This window comes from Nyctereutes procyonoides, unplaced genomic scaffold (assembly GCF_905146905.1).
Source record: "Nyctereutes procyonoides isolate TBG_1078 unplaced genomic scaffold, NYPRO_anot_genome, whole genome shotgun sequence".
NCBI lineage: Eukaryota > Metazoa > Chordata > Mammalia > Carnivora > Canidae > Nyctereutes > Nyctereutes procyonoides.
In genome coordinates this window covers 29,007,115-29,024,362 of record NW_026575132.1, presented here as the reverse complement: position 1 = coordinate 29,024,362, position 17,248 = coordinate 29,007,115, and the positions used below count along the sequence as shown (strand labels likewise).

The following is a 17,248-nucleotide window of genomic DNA, read 5'->3' as shown; positions in this document are numbered from 1 at the left end:
TTACCAAGTAGTTCATATCTCACTAAGAATTTAATTAAAATGAGGCAGAAAAAATATATGAAAAAGTTTCAAATAATGTGGAGCATCTGAAGGCCTTATTAATATTTCCCAAAAAACAAATTAAATGTCATACTTTGTTTTCTAACTTCTAAACTATTTTATAATTAAATCTACTTACTCTATTAGCACTACAAAAACAAAAAACAGGTCTGTGGCAAAATCCATCACTTAACACTTTAAACACAAAACATTTACTCAGATTTGCCTGCTATTTTATATTCATATTGAAATAAATTTAAAAGAGAAACTATTTGTCAAAATAACTAAAATCACACACATGTCCATAGAAAATAAACACGCACTATTAAATACAGTAAAATTGTAAGTGAAACATTTTTTCAAATATCACTGCAATCTTTTTAATTGTTCATATATTCTTATGCAAGATGGATTTTTAGAATCCCTTTGACTTTTTTAAACCATTTTATTTCTTCTAACTATCTCAATTAACTGGGATAATAATATGAACAAATGATTTAAGTCACCAAAGAGAAGGGAACTTACCTGTCACACAGTGGAGTACCATGCCCTCTTGAAATCTGTTCCATTTTGTAATTATAGGCCAGAACAAACAGATTGCGTTGGAAACTACTCATTTCATTCACTTTATTCATGACATTTTTGTAGATCCGATCCATGATTTCCTAGATATATAAAAATGAGTTAATATAGCCAATAATCTTATCAGCTGCCTTACGTATTTTACCTTAACACCAGATAAATACTTCTAACAGTATAGACACATTTAAAAATAGTTTTTATCAGGAACAAACTTTTAAAATAGAGCCACAGCTAGTTTAAAAATGAGTTTTCTGTAAAAATAACTTTTCACAGCACAAATGTACCTAAATGCCTATGAGTTGTGGGAGGGGAGGGGGATAAAAACCTTTGGGCAGTAATAATATCATTGATTCTTTATATTGCTTTTGCTTGTTTATTTTGGAAAAAGTAAGCTCACTACACACAAATGAATGACTATATGAAATGGTTTGTAAAATTCTAACCTTATAAAAATAGAGAGAACCACATTCTTTGTTACAAAAGGACACAGGGTTATTCTGTTTGGTTGGTTGTCTTTTAATGCTGCAGCACGCACGAAGTTTTCCTTGTTTGCACTGCATTCCGCTTGCTAGGCCTATTACTATAAAGTCTACTTTAATGGCTTAAAATTAGTTTTTCCTCTCTGATTTTAAAGATTTTATTCATTTATTCATGAGAGACAGGTGTGTGCGCGCGCGCACACACACACACACACACACACACACACACACACACACACACACACATCAAGAGAGAGGCAGGGACACAGGCAGAGAGAGAAGCAGGCTCCATGCAAGTAGCCCAATGCGGGACTCAATTCCAAGACTCCAGGATCACATCCTGGGCCAGAGGCAGGCACCAAACCGCTGAGCCACCCAGGGATCCCTTCCAATTTTAAACTGTATTTCATTTTACACGAACTAAAAGTTTACAGAAATAAAGAATAAAAAATACTACACTAAGGAAACCATACATCTATAGAAACTATCAAACTACTGGTCATTTATATATTTGAAGTAACTAAATAACTTTATAACTTTGCTTGGATAGGAGTACCCAGGTATCTGGTAACAATTCCCAACACTTTCAAACAATATCAGAAGCCAAATAAAACTTATATTAAGGAGACAGAAAACTGTTACTGTCCTGTTTCTACTCATCTAATTCCCAGTACCCCCACCCCCATCCCCCAATGCCTGGTATGTTAGGTGCATGGTGCTGCTCAGGTCATTTCAAGTTGCACCAACTTCTCTGTCACTTCTTTTGGACGAGGCCAGACGTTCCTGGGGACTTGGGAGGTAATTACACAATTTGCTTAGACGAGGAGGAAGTGATATCAAACCTCCCCCCATCTCCTGCTGGGCTTCAAGTTTCTACTAACAGCAAATGTATCATAAAAATGATCTGAATAAGAAGCCATTTAGGGAAAGGAGCTGATAATATCATAGGGACACTGAAACTAACTTAAATATTTAGTTAAATTAAAAAAAAATAAAGCTTGGAAAAAAAAGACAATAAATCTCATAGAGCATAATATAGATAACCAATAAGGAATAAAACCTACGTAAACTGCCTTATCAACTAGCATTTATATTCTGTAGCAGATGACACTTCTTTAGTACTCAACATTAACTAATGGTCAATTCTTACCGGAACAGCTGCCATCAGTGTTGGTTTCAACATAGTTGTATCCCCTTTGCTTCCTTTTTTTATTTTTGAAGACTAGAGAGAGAAAAAGTGATCTATATAAAATGATCCTTATTTTAGAAATTTGGTGGAATTCTTAGGCCAAAAATATATATTATAAATTCATCAATTTATGTATTAAAAGGCAAACAATTAACTTTAAAATGAGTAATTGTCATCCTTAATGATACTGTGTCTTATGGATGTAAATGTGTTTAAAAATTATAATTTTTTTTTTAGTATCTGAAGTCACAAACGTTGAACTTACCTGATCTGCTAAAGTCTGTGGTGAAGAGTAGCCAATGCGGCATCCGTGAGACAGACAGACAAGCTCAGCACTTAATTCTAAAACATGGGCCAGAGGCAGATAGCCAATGTAGACATCTCCCTCCCTAAAAGAAAAGGAGATATAAAAGAGTAACTGTCAGATGTCATCTCTGTTGGAAGTGACTGCAAAGCGAGCCCGCCCATGTGAGAGCACCCGTGTGTGCAGGTACGGGAGGCAGGCAGACACTGGAGAGGGGTGTGGGTGTGGGTGTGTGTGTGTGTGTGTGTGTGTGTTGGGGGGGGAGTATGTGGGGGTGGTGAGAAGAACGACAGCTCAACCTCAAACCCAGGAGGCGGCCACAGAGGAAGCGGCTGGCTCCCTGAGCGCTGCAGGAGCAACGTGCTAAAGCAGAGGGATGGGGGATGAAGGGCCAAACAAGAGGACTTCTTTTGAAGGACAGAGGAAATCATCCAAAGAGGAAATGATCCTTAAAGCTGGTGGGCTCCCAAACAGAAAGTTCCACAACTTAGAATAGAATCCACAACTGCTGGGCAGGAATTTTACAAGAGATTCCAGTTTTGAAAGTCACTTAGAAATAAACTATTCTGTATGCAGGAAAGTGTGTGTGTGTGTGTGTGTGTGTGTGCGTGTGTGTGTGTGTGTACTTTAAGAACTGTCCCCCACCCCCATAGGAAAGGCAAACTAAGACTGACCCAGGAAACCACTGCTTTTAACTTTTTCCAGAAGTTATCCATTCATAAGAGAAATTTCTATCTATCCCTAAATTCAGTGCCACAGTAACCTGGGAGTGTAATTTCTGTGCATAAGGGAATCAAGAATACCCAACCAGTACCACCACACCAGACCATCCACTGAGGTAGCAACCCCTCTACACCCCCTCACATTCTCATTTGGTTTCCTCTGTTAGTCCCTTTCCCACAGTACGCCCACCCTGCCCTGTTACTGCTGGTCTTTAAAGAAAATTAGAGACTGAATAAAGGTCAATAAATACTGGAATATATGAAGCTATCTGTTCACCTGAATTATACCACGTTTAGGTATAAGAATGACTGCAGCAGCAATACTACCAATAGTTTGTAGTTTAAAGGATTAAATAGTTTAAGGGATTTAGGTCAGTTAAAATTTATACTTTTAGAGTAAAACAGAAATATTGACAACGCTACATAAAACTGTTTTAAACCTTGCAACTGTTTTGTATTTTAAAGTCCCCCCCCCCTTTTTTTTGAAGGAAAGGCCTACTGTAAACAGGCAGAAAGACAATTTAGCCACACACTACTAAGTGGCACAAAGTCAATGTAACAACCAGCATCTAAGGGACTACTTCACAGGCATTTGCCAGGTGACATACCCCAGTCCTGGAATCCTTTCTGCCATCCCGGTTATACCAGCAATGATGTTACTGTGGGAGATCATGACTCCCTTTGGAAGTCCTGTGGACCCACTCGTATACATGATAACTGCAATATCTAAGGGCATTGGTTTGCTCTGAGGTTTGTTTTCTGCATTGGAGAAAAAAAAAACACACACACACATACTTCTGAGAAATTTAGTCATATCATAAATTTTTTTAATAATCATATTTGATAATTCAACAACTACTAGTTGTATTCATTCAGAGGTCAACAAAACAGACCAAGTCCTTGCACTTATGGGACATATGTTCTACTGAGATAAACCATAAACCAATAATGTAATATGAACTAGGGTGGGGCAGCCCCGGTGGCGCAGCGGTTTAGCGCCGCCTACAGCCCAAGGTGTGATCTTGGAGGCCCTGGATCGAGTCCCACATCAGGCTCTCTGTATGATACTGCTTCTCCCTCTGCCTGTGTCTCTGCCTCTCTCTCTGTCTCTATAAATAAATAAAATCTTTAAAAAAAAATTACAACATTAAAAAAAAAAAAAAGAACTAGGGTGGAAAATCAAGCAACACAAGGTGAGATGATAGTAGGAGCCATTTAGATGAAAAGGGTCAAGAAACACTTTCCTGGCATGTTGGTATTTTATAAAGACATGGACACTGTGAGGAAGAGAGCCATGGAAACCCTGGATTTAGGAGACTGTTTCAAGTAGTAGAAAATAAGCAAGAGCAAAGGCCCTGACGTAGCCACATGACTGGCAGGTTAAGACCAATGAGCAAAAGGGAAAGTAGCAGCCAGGACCATATCATGCTAAGTCTTCAAGGCCATGCTAAGGACTTTGGATTTCACTCTGGGGTAGAAAGCAACGTGTTTTGTTTTAAGATTTTATTTATTTGAGAGAGAACAAGAGCATGAGCAGGGGAAGCAGCAGAGGGAGAGGGAGAAGCAGGATCCCCGTGGAGCAGAGAGCCTGATGTGGGGCTCAATCCCAGGACCCTGAGATCATGGCCTGAGCAGAAGGCAGACGTTTCACCGCCTGAGCCCCCCAGACACAATGTTGTTTGGAACAGGGGCTTGTCGTCACCAGCGACAAGGGTCACTCTGGCTGCTACGTGGCTGCCCGACTTGAGAAAGGGCAGAAAGGCGGTGGGGAGACAAAAGGCTATCCTAGCGATCCAACTATGAAGTAAGCGTGGTTGGGCCAGGTACCTAAGACACTTGCTAAAAAAAAAAAGCTCTCTGCCTCCCAGTAGTGAAGCTGACTTGGCTACCATCTGAACGCTGGATTAGAGGACAATGTCCTCCATTTGCACAAGCCTAAAAGTGGCACCCAACGTCCTACAGGTGACACAGCAGGAAGGCAAAGAGAAGTGTGGTCATGGAGGGCACCGCCCGAATTAATATGGGACTTCTCCAAAGTGTGGACTTCCTAAAGAAGTGGGGGGAAACCATTTTAAACGTGCTGAGCTTCCCTTCCTATATGCGCAGATGTATTTCATGACAATGGTCTCCATTCCCATCCTGTCCTCCTAGCCTGGCATTCAGTCCCTCGTCCCAATGCACCACTCTCCACCGCCCCCTAGAAGCTGCTCTAAGGTGGGCCTCCTGCAATCCCTGCCTCATCGACTCCTCCAGGGCACCTGCTCTTGCTGCCGACTCCTGCCTCGACTCCTGCCTCCTGCCTCGCTAAGGGGCCTCCCTTCTTCCTCTCTGACCCACCCTCCGTTGCTCTTGGAGGCACCACATTCTGTGGGTGACCTCACCTCCTTCCACGGTTATACTTAAACCCTAACTTCTGGCTTCTATATCTCGAAACTGCAAACTTAACTCCACAGTATGTGCTACGCCCCTCTAAATATCCACATGTGAGGGTCTCCCCAGCACTTAAAATTCCATATGCCCAGCATTTTATTCAGCAGAACCCCATTCCCATTCCCAAGCTGAGGGCTTACATCTAATCAAACACTGAGTTTCCAGCTACAAAGGAAATACAGTCCTAGCATCCTAGCAGCTCTTGGGATATTCCTAAATATCAGCACACTTTCTAACATTTTCTGACACTTCTTTGAGAGGAGGAGCTTTGGGGTCACCATGCCTACTTAGGCAAAAACCCTTCAGTTGGAGAACAAGATGATGCTCCCTCTGGAAAAGGCAGAGCTGGAGCAGGGAGTGAAGGAGGGGATCTAGGTTTAGCTGCTCCGGCTATCTGTTCCTACTCACAGAGAATTCACGGAGCACTAGTTCAATGGTATTATTTATACAACTAACTTTAAACCACCAAAAGCTGTCACAAAAGAGAAACAGGAAACCTGTATAGAGTAAAAGGTATTTGAAATTCATTTCAGATAACTGCTACTTTTAGAACATTAACAAATTAGTATTTGTGTTCTTCCTTAAACCCTTCTTAAAAGGGCATGTATGAAAGTATACCTGGAGTGACCTTACTTCCCAAAGCAATGGTCTAGAAAATGGGTCTGTCCCTGGTCTAAGTTCAGGATCTGCAACACGTCTAGAGAATACGGTCGCTGCAGAACGGCCATACGGCGTACCTGTGCTTGCCTTGGCTCCCAGAGCCTGCACCGCAGCCATCGTGTGCACAATGACGCCCTTGGGGAACTCGGACCACGTTGGTGGCTTACCGTCCACGGTGATGATGTGCCGCAGGCGTGGGACTAAAGAAACGATATCCTGGAAAAACACGAGCACTCGTTATGTTCGTGAGGAGGTGCACTGGTATGAAGAACACTTCTTTCAGAAGGAGAAATACTCCTCTGAAATTTAAATTGCTATTTTATAGCATTAGATTCACTGTCTGTACACTGTTCTTTGGTAAAATCCTAATCCACAGTGTCCCTTCCTTACACAAGAGGCATATAAACAGGGTGCCTGAACTACAGATTAGCCACAAGTTCTGCAGGTTTTTAAGAGGCTCCTAAAGACATGAGGTGAAGTGGAAGGAATGCACTTATAAATGTGGGCATAAAAAATCCAGCAGATATTACTGTTTTTACGGGAAGTCGTCTAGAGACTTTCAAAACCTCCTTCTCCTACGGTTTCATAAAGTCTTTTTTTCCCTGTAAAAAATTCTAAAAACTCATAATGACTCTGCTTCAGAAACAAAATAAATGAATCACTACTTTAGAAACAACCCTTCAAAATTATAAATTTAGTGAAAATAGACTAGAAAACAAATGAGCACAAGAAAAGGGAATTCCTTCACCTTAGACACGGGCATACCACGTTAATAATCTGTAACTCTCTGCGCTAATATACAAATATATACCAAATCTTTTTCTTTTCTAAAGGAAAGGAAGAAAATAGGATAATCCTAAAAGTTTACAAAGATATTCAGGATTTTAAAGATCATAAAAGTATCAATATTAGAGCTCATGACACTGAAAATTCTAGAGTATTCTAGAGTACTGGACAGTTATAAAATAACCATAGTCCTCACCTTCAACTTTGTTTGCAAGAGTTCTTTACTGGTAATGATGTTGGTCACCTCTGTTTCATTTAATCCATGAACAATAGCTGGACCTCCTAGAGTAGCGTACAACGTAACAACTAAAGGGAAAAGGAGGGCAAGTCAAATATCTGAACATTTCAGGATGCACTAAATGCAAATCAAGTCTCTGAAAGCAGTCATGAATTCTAAGGGGGTAATACTGAACTCTAAACTGTCAGACCCATAGTTTATTATGTACCTATTCTTGATTTTCTAAATTATTTCTATATGCTAATAAATACGTCCACTCACTCAACCCTTTCCTTAATGTCCCCCAAGATTGCCAATACTCAAAAAATAATTTTTTTTTCTTTTTTAAGTTTTGTTTCACTGGTAGATGTTACTACTCTGGGATGTCACAAGGCAAGGAATTATTTCTGATTCCTACAGTGTCAAAGCCATAGTTATTAAATATTTGGTACTAAAATATGAAAAATACGTAACAGTAAGATAATGCACTGATTATCACATTGAATATCAGGCTTAACGTTTTATGTTAAGAAAATAACAAGTGGCACTACAGCTTATTCCAAAGTAGAAACCTAAAGGAAAAATTCTTAGCAATGTTGAAATTTAATAATTGTGGACTTTTACTCTTTTACTTGCTTGCTGCCTAACCCACAGAAGTTAGACTTAAAGTGACTTTAAGAGATGGCAATTCTTGGGCAGCCCCTGTGGCACAGCGGTTTGGCGCTGCCTGTAGCCCGGGGTGGGATCCTGGAGACCCGGGATCAGGTCCCATGTCGGGCTCCCTGCATGGAGCCTGCTTCTCCCTCTGCCTGTGTCTCTCCCTCTCTAAGTAAATAAATAAATCTTTAAAAAAAAAAAAAAAAAAAGAGATGGCAATTCTTTTAAAGCTTCCCCAAAGCAGTATAAGCCCAAATCTCCGGGGGTGGGGGTGGGGGGCAGTTTAAAACCAGGAGGCATTTACAGGAAGAGATCTGGTAAAAGCATCTCTTCTGTTTCATCTGAAAGGCTCAGACAACCTCCGTACCTAATGTCACATTTTGGCACCAAGATCTGTGAACTAAGCTTCCAGAACTCCCTCACAGACTGGGGCATCAGGACTGCCACAACCCAGCTTGCGGCTCCGAGTATTGCAGTTTTAGAGCTCAACTGCTGCTACTGATGGAAGTGGCAGACAAAGTGACAAGAGGATTCCTGAGTGAACCAGCAGGGCAACAATGACTCACAGGTGCAGGCCTAGTTAGCAAGGCCTCAAGGCCCCTACTAAGAGGTTCCAGGCCTCCTCCGATACCAACCGCACAACTGTAGAACTCTAAGTTGTAACAGAATTATCTCCTGATTAGATGCAAGGTGACATTTAACTTCAGAATTTAATTTCTAAAGAGTGAAATATTCATGATAAACAGCATCCTCTATCCCACACCGAAGACCAGAAAGCCTACGTACGCTGAAAATTATACATAAAGCACGCCTGCGCAGCAATCATCCATTCGGCCCTGGTTTCACAGAAGATGGCGATGTTGGTCTTTGGTTTCTGACCCAACATCTGTAAGCCATTTCCAAAATTAAAAGCTCTAACGAAGACATCTTCATAGGAGAGCCAATTATAGTTTCCAAGAATAACCTGATAAACAAAAAACACACAAATACCTTTTAATATTATTCTCTAGAAAGAAGCCAACATTTGTCCCAATTTGACAAAGTAGTTAGGTTTCCATGTAATTTAATATTTTTTCCTAACAAAAAGCTAGAAAGTAAATTTTGAGCTTAAAAAAAAATCTATTTTGAAAATTAGCTATTTTGTGATATTTTCTATGACAAATTATATGCTAAATCCTTAATTGTAATGGGAGGTTATTTTCAAAAATCTTCAGAATTTCACAGGATTTTAAAGGTCACCTTTTTTTGTCTCAACATCATATATTGATAATTCGTTTACATATCAGTCGCTTAAAATTAGCTTAAAATTCAGCCTAGTATCCAGTACTAATGATATCAAAAATTTACTTTCCCTCTACTTAACGAATTCCCAGATTTCAATACCAAATGGTACCATATGATTTACAAATAAATTGGCCAGACCCAAGAAAAACACATATTTACGGCTGTTCAATTTTTTAAAAAAGATTTTATTTATTCATAGTGACAGAGAGAGAGAGAGAGAGAGAGAGAGAGGCAGAGACACAGGCAGAGGCATAGAAGCAGGATCCATGCAGGGAGCCCAACATGGGACTCGATCCCTGGTCTCCAGGATCACACCCCAGGCTGCAGGCAGCGCTAAACCGCTCGCTGAGCCACCCGGGCTGCCCCGTGGCTGTTCAATTTTAATTGCTGTCTCCTGTACCTAACTCTGAATAGGCCAAGTAAACAAGTCTCTACTTACAAACCAGGACTGGTTTTATTATGCATCAAAGTCTTTCTGTCGAAGCCTTAAATGCCCCACTGGCACCACTAGACTTTAAGTATTTCATTTGTGGGCAGCCCCAGTGGCCCAGCAGTTTAGCGCCACCTTCAGCCCAGGGCATGATCCTGGAGACCCAGGATCCAGTCCCACACATCAGGCTCCCCGCGGGGAGCCTGCTTCTCCCTCTGCCTGCGTGTCTCTGCCTCTCTCTGCAAGTCTCTAATGAATAAATAAATAAAATCTTCAAAAAAAAAGGTATTTCATTTGTGCTTACCAGAAGTACAGGTAACATTACATCCTCATTACTAATAATCTTCTTTTAAAACTGGCTAATACATTTTTGATTAGGGATTTTCTCCAACTTAGATTAGTCCATAAATCCCCAATTACACACAGACTGGATAAAAAGCTCCTTGTATTGCACATATATACATGCAGTTTCCAAACAGGACTGTTTCGCTCATGTCTCACACACTGTAAAACCACCTAACCACATGCATTTTCAAAAATACATCCAACATTTCAGTGTTCTAGAAATAAGAGATTGGGTGAAGATAGAAATGGGGGAAAAAAGGATAAATGCTGCCCCCTAGTGTCCTATTCCATAATGGACTTCGGAAATAAATTCTTCGATGGCTAAAGCAACTGGATTTAAAATACTTATTGAACTTCAGTGGCCTCAACCATCACCTCACTCTGCACCCCCATGAAACGCTCAGCACAGGGAGCTCCAATGACTTCGAAAGGAGCTCTGTGGGGGTGAGAAGAGAATTTGGCCCAAATGTGCACGACCTGAATACAATTATTAAAAATTTGGCCCAAATGTGCACGACCTGGGCAGAGAATTTGGCCCAAATGTGCACGACCTGAATACAATTATTAAAAATTTTACACTCCACAGATCAGCATGAGCTACCTCTTTAGATTCTAGAACCTAAATGATGAGCTCTGTATGTTTCAAAAATGTACATATTCCGAAAGATATTATTTACATAATCCATATATTTAAACCCATGTGATAGGCCACTATGTGGCAAGGAAATAAAATCACGAGTTTAATTCAAGTGTAAATGAACTGAATTTCACCTAATTCTTTAAACCACTGATTCTCCTAGTCATGATCTTTCCCGTAAAGATTAAAGGCCTCCACCTACTCCATAATTTTGAAAAAAATTCCAGTTCTAACTCTGTCCCCAAGGTTAGCTTAAACATGAGATTAAACCCATTTATTTATTCCCTGTCCATACTGCTGAAGAACACCCAACCTCATTCTATCCAGGATCATACATCTCACCATCCAGCAATCCTACCAGGATTCCCTGGTATAGTCATTTCCTCACCTCTGAAATGGCTACTTGAACCCTCTCTACTCAAATATCCTTCACCCCCTTCATCCCTCCTCCACCTCCAGGGGACAACATGGGCTCATACATCACTGAGAAATTAGAAATTCAACAGAAACACCCTTCTCTTCCTACCACCAAGTTTAATAATCCATACACATGTACTCCTACTCACTGCAGTCCCCATGGTATTAAATGGTTGAAGCATCCCTAACAGAAGCCAAATTTACAAGGACTGGACTTCGAAGCACTCCCCAAATTTATATCTCCAGTCTTAACCACCTCTATACTTGCACATCCAAGCTCAAAAACCTTACACTGGCCTAACAAAGCCCTAAGGGACGCAGCCGTGCCAGTCTCTGTGCTCACGTGCTCACACCAAAGCTTCTTCCCCAGGCTCACTTCCCCTAACTCATTACTTCCTCTAAGTACAACTTGGTCCTTTCCGTCCTTCAAACAGGTTGGGCCAGGGCAGGAACTAGGATGAGGCAAGACAGGTGCCATAGGCACAAAATTTAGAGAGGTGCTCACTCTCGGGGTTGAATGCCTTCTTCAACTTTGGGCCCCGCATGCCTCCCCCCGGGCTCATTCTGGTTTTCGCCCACTGCACAAAAGGTTCATTACCCAGATTTTTGCAAAGCTGGCTCCTCTGTTGCTAAGGCCTCCACTTGGCCATAACCTACAAGAGACGCTATCCCTGATCTCCAATAGCTTTATGTCTTCAGAGTAGTTGTTAATCCGTTCACTTACTACTTACATTTGTATGGAAGGAAGAGAGACAGTAAAACCCGAGAGGAGTAACTTGTGTGTCCTGTTCCTTACTGTCTCCCCAGGGCCTAGGACGGAGCCTGGCATAGTCAGCACCCAGTAATTATGTGCTATATGCGTGGAATGAACAATGTCATTAAACACAATTTCAAGTCACTTTGGGCCTTTAGGGAGTCTTCAACACCTCTCTTCCAGAAGCCTCCTTTTTTAAAAGACCACTTGGAAAAAACAAACGAACAAACAAACTCAAACCCACATTCATCTAATAATTTAACCCCTAGAGCTTCTTCTGCTCTGGTCACCATTCCTTTACACACGTCCTCTGCCCACCACCTCTTAAATATTCTCACCCATGACCCACGAGACACAAGTGCGTTTGGTTTTCCCAACTCTGAGTCAGGCAAAGAATGACTCAAGTGGCTTTGTAAAGGACGACCCTGGACCCTTTAAGCAGCGTCCTCATTTGTTAACGTAGGGGGAGAGTGAAGATTGGCCCTACGGTCACTTTCATATCTCACATTTCATTGGCTGTATTTTCATGCTAGGACAGGTGTGACATACACATGGGTCCATATCACTGTTATCACTCAGACACAACTGCCCGGGACACGGGAACTTAATAATTTACTTTGTTCAGAAACAGATGAAGTTAGGTGGTTCTGAAGATGCTAATTATGAGAGCCTCATCTCACAAGATAAACTATAAAAATAAAACAGATCACATATAGAATATTCTGTAAAATAAAAGCAAACAAATACTTAACCGTTCAGGACCCTGAAGAATGAGATAATGGAATAAAGATCAGGTTTCAGGGAGCTGGGGGTTTAACCAGTGCAAGTACAGGACTTTTCTTTGTAGCCATTCAGGATAGAAATACCTCAAATTACACACTTCCCTGCCTGCAACAAAGTACCCCCGGCTTCACAGAAGCTTTCTCTCTGGGGATGAAGATTATTCAATGTACTGTGAGGGAGCCCAGAAGGTGAAAATATTCAGCAGGTCTGGGGGGCTGGTAGCGATCCCGGGGAGGACGAGGGCGGCTAACCTTCGCCAGTGTTCCCTCTGCGGTAACCATGCTGCCAAGAGCTTACGGGACTCGCGTAACTCAAGACATGGCTACTCTTAGCATCTCTCTTACAAATGAGGATACTGAGGCATTGAGAGAGTGAGCCTAACTTACTCAAAAGTCACACGGCCTAAGTGACAGGACTAGAATACGAATGCAGGCAGACTCACTCCGGAACCCGCGTACTAAATCACAGCGCTCCAACTGCGCCGCAGGAAGGAGACCGGACGGAGACCGGACGAAGGTACCGGGCAGGTGAAGACGGTGGCCTGACACGTGTAAAGGATCGTTTCAACTGCTGTCTGTGGGTGGCGGTGAAGGCCAGTTAAAAAGGGAGGGGAAAAAATCAGACTCCTGGTTAAAAAAAAACCCATTTGGTACACAGTGGTGCCTTTCACAAACAGGGGCTGACCAGAAGAACAAGCAGACAGGCAACCAGTTTGGGCCACGGAGGGTCTATAATCAACAAGACACAAGTCCTGACCAAAAGACTGACCACTGGTTTTCACGTAAACTACGATGTAAATGTCTTAACCATTCAGAAAATAAATATCACACATATGCAAGTAGATTAAAAGAGAGAGAGAGAGAGAGAGAGAGAGGACTCTGGAGCAAGAAATAACAAAAAGTAGGCACCAAGGAAGCAGAAAGGAAAGCTAAGTCAATTCCTATGAACAGAAATGAGTATTTCTATTATCATTTCGCAACCATTTAGGAGGAAGGTCATCGTGAAATCTTCTCTTTCTAAGCACTGTGATTACATAATCCCGTCTATTTTCTTCTCTCTGATGTGTGTAAAATACATAAGAAAAAGTATCTGAAGTGGTTCTGGTAGTTAGATTACTAAATGTTAGAGCCGGCCTTGTGCTCCTTTGTTTCACTGTAAACTTATTTTCATTCTTTGCAAAGTTGTTCTATTTCAGGTACAGGTAGTATTTTTAAGATGCTCTGGACACTGACCCTTCACTGTTTTTCATTTCCAAAGACCTCAGGAGGCTGGGAAGGCTGGTGGCTTCAGGCGCTGCTGACACACATGCTGCTGTAGTTTCTAAGGCCGGAGGTAACTATGAACAAGCCTGCCACGCCTGGGAAACACAGCAGCCCTGCCTCCCCGGCCCGCCACCCAGAAAAGTGTCCGTGAGGCTGACCGCCACACTCTTGTGGGCACACCTGCGGCACAACCACCACCCCGGCCTTTGCCTCTGCTTATCTTCCTTGGGAGCTCAAAACAGACTCAGGAGAAGATGGAAACAAAGCTTCGGCGCTCACTGAACTGAAATAAAGGTCTGGGATCTCTGTTTCAACCGTTTCAGACAGCTTCTGGGGTTAATCTCCAAAGCTCGGCCCCCCCAGACAGGAAGGGAGGAAGCTTCTAGACACTGCCGCAGCACCGGCTGGCTTTCCCAATCCCAGAGCATCCTCACCCACGGAAGTCCACTCTGTCGGACGCCTGCCTGCAGCCGCGGTCCTGCCTGTGCTGCCGAAGCACAAGCTGCCTCTGGCAGCCGCCGGCTGTGAACAAGGCACCCAAGGGCGCGAGCAGCCCAGCCTGCTCCCGGCTCCCCGCGGAGGCGCCCGCTGCCCAGGGTGCTCAGCGCGGCAACTGTAGCAACACCGACCGACAGAAACTCAGGTCTTAGCTAATCACGGGCAGGCCACGCTCTTCTTGAGAAAGGCTCACAGAAAACAACTGCTTCATTTACTACCCGCGAAACCTAAAAACCAACCTGACTTTCCCAGTGAGCTGAATTTCAAATAGGAAAGACCTAACATTTTCTACTATCAGGGGTTCTATAAAGACTCCCCAAAAGTCTGATGTCACAAACGCCAATTTGAAGGCAATTGTCAACGGTAGGCAGGCCTGATAGTGATGTAGAAAAGGCCATGGATTACAGTTTTTTTCACCTTCTAACTTTCTTCTTTGAGTTCAAATGCTCCCCTGTTGATAAACGATGCCGATGCCGACAAAGCGCTCCCCTCCCCACCCGACAGGGAGGAAAAGCCGAAGACAGGAACACACAGCAGAGAAAAACACTTTCCCTGTGTCCACTGTGTTATCTGGCCACATTTAAGGAACAACTGTGATAGCTCTAGGGTTGAATGTGTCCTAATCACACTGATAACCTGAATCAGGAAGGAATTTCATATTTACCATATCGATCTCCTTTGTACATACTGAATGAAGACTGAAAACATAGCACCAGTCCCATTAATGTCTGGAATATGCCATTCTGGAGAAAAATTCAACCTTCTGCTAACACAGGACTTCTCTAAGACATGCTGAGATTAAAAACCATGGAACCCAATCTTTGAACTCAAATAGCATTAGATCAAATAATAAAAATGAATGTTTTTAAGCGTAGGCAGAGGAGTGGAAAACTTTAGCATCTAAAAAAGCCTAGTGTTTTCCATACCTTTGATAACCACCAGATCTCTCAAAGACAAATCAAGGATGGTACACCCTCAAAAGCAGCAACTAAATATGACCAAAAATCAGACACCCTTATGATAAAATGTATTTGCAAGTTTTAATCTATAGGTTAGAGAAGAGTAAGCAAACATGCTTAACAAGGACTTCAACTTCAAGAAACTCTCCTGGTAGACCTGAAGTTAACTCAGGAAAAAATTCACTTAAGTGAGGCAAAACTAAGTCAGCAGCAGAAACTGAGAATATGCCTTAAAAGGCAAGTGACTCTATCGCTTCCCCAAGCCAACTAGGAGACTGCAAGGGGCACTGTCAACACGGCAGGCCAAGCAAGATAAATAAAGGGATAAATAAAACCTCCAGACAATGTTTTTCATCTCTAGGACTGACTGGCGTTGACCTGCTGGCCATCTCCTCTATGTTTAGAAGAAAAGGACTCTGGAATTTGTGTGGGTTGGTGCCAAAATTAATGGGTCATTAAGGTAAATAAATAACACCCCACCCCACCCCACCCCCCACCCTGCAGTCACAGGAGCAGCTCTGGGGATTTCATTTATGGTGTGATTATTTGAATTTTCCTCTAGGCCCTAGAGTTCCTTCATGACCAACAGAAAAAAGGCAGCTAGAGTCAGGATGTAGCTGGAAAAAAGGAAACAGGAGGAAAAACAACTCTACCCACACGCGTAATAAACCTATAATCGGACCAAACTGTCAGTCCATCGAAGGTGGTTACAGATGATCTTACTGCCTCTAAAAAAAATTTATCTTCAATTTTCACCTACTGGAGCTTGGACGACAGCTTACAAGAGTCACGGAACCAAGCTCAAATACAGCGTTTTCGTGCCATTTCTACTCTCCCCTTCACAGTGTTACACTCCCTACCCCTTATCTTTGTATTCACTCACATAACGCTGCCCACCCAATTCCCAAGGCAAAAGAACATAATAAACAGCAGAGCATTTACACTGGATGCCACAGCTATTCTACATGTGGGGGTATACACTCGCAACACCCCGAGAGCTAGCAGTTAAGGAGTACGGAGCAAGACAACCTTGGTCTAGTCCTGGACTACTTGATAGCTGGACCGTCCTTAGGTAAGTCACCCTATCCCGTGCCTCTGGGCTGTCACCCGCAAAATAACATGGTAACACTAACCCCTAGGGCTATTTTAAGTCTTAAATAAGCTGCTACATGTAAAGCACTTACAACAGCCTGGCTCGTTACAAGTGCTAATAAAATATCAGCAATTACCACTGTCTTCATATTATAGATAAACAAACTGAGGCAAATGTGTTACATGACTTTTCCAATGACATAGCTAGTAGGCAGCAAAACTGAGCTCCAAACCCATAGTCTGGATCTGGAATCCAGGTTCTCAACCACTATGTCACATTGCCTCTAAGGATGTCTTGACTCCTGTTTCAAATCACCAATGGCAGGTGAAGATGTCTGTATCTGTGAAAAGAACACTCGAGCATCTGCCACTACCAAGGTATGAAAACATTAAGCACCTACTGGAGCCTACGTTAAAATCAGAAATGGCAGGCCTCCCATGCCAAAATCCAGAACCATCTCAAGCATGCACATGCACCTGTGGAACCAGCAAGGAACATGGTTTCTGACCCCAAAGTGCTCAGGACATTATAGTCAAGCCACGGTAGACATTCAGGCGTGGTGGGCACTCCCGACTGTCTTGACAAATCCAGGCACATCTGTGTGCAGAGCGCGTCCCACCCACGCAGTCACCCCTCCTGCCGCACCAGCAGCATCCAACAGAAGCGGGCTGGGCCTGCCCCTGCTGCTGTTGTCAGCGAGCATTTTCCCCAGCGGAAATAA

At 42.5% G+C, this 17,248-nt stretch overlaps 1 protein-coding gene across 3 annotated transcripts in view; it reads right to left on the bottom strand.

Annotated features, from left to right (window-relative positions):
- Positions 1–17,248, bottom strand: part of ACSL3 (acyl-CoA synthetase long chain family member 3) — a 67,299-nt gene that overhangs the window by 11,317 nt on the left and 38,734 nt on the right. For all 3 annotated transcript variants that reach the window (XM_055345265.1, XM_055345263.1, XM_055345264.1), the window contains 7 exons: positions 8,852–9,029; positions 7,388–7,497; positions 6,483–6,621; positions 3,924–4,074; positions 2,555–2,678; positions 2,251–2,322; positions 565–704 (listed from right to left, as the gene is read on the bottom strand). In XM_055345265.1, the coding sequence (XP_055201240.1) occupies positions 565–704; positions 2,251–2,322; positions 2,555–2,678; positions 3,924–4,074; positions 6,483–6,621; positions 7,388–7,497; positions 8,852–9,029 (914 nt within the window). The remainder of the gene's footprint in view (positions 1–564; positions 705–2,250; positions 2,323–2,554; positions 2,679–3,923; positions 4,075–6,482; positions 6,622–7,387; positions 7,498–8,851; positions 9,030–17,248) is intronic.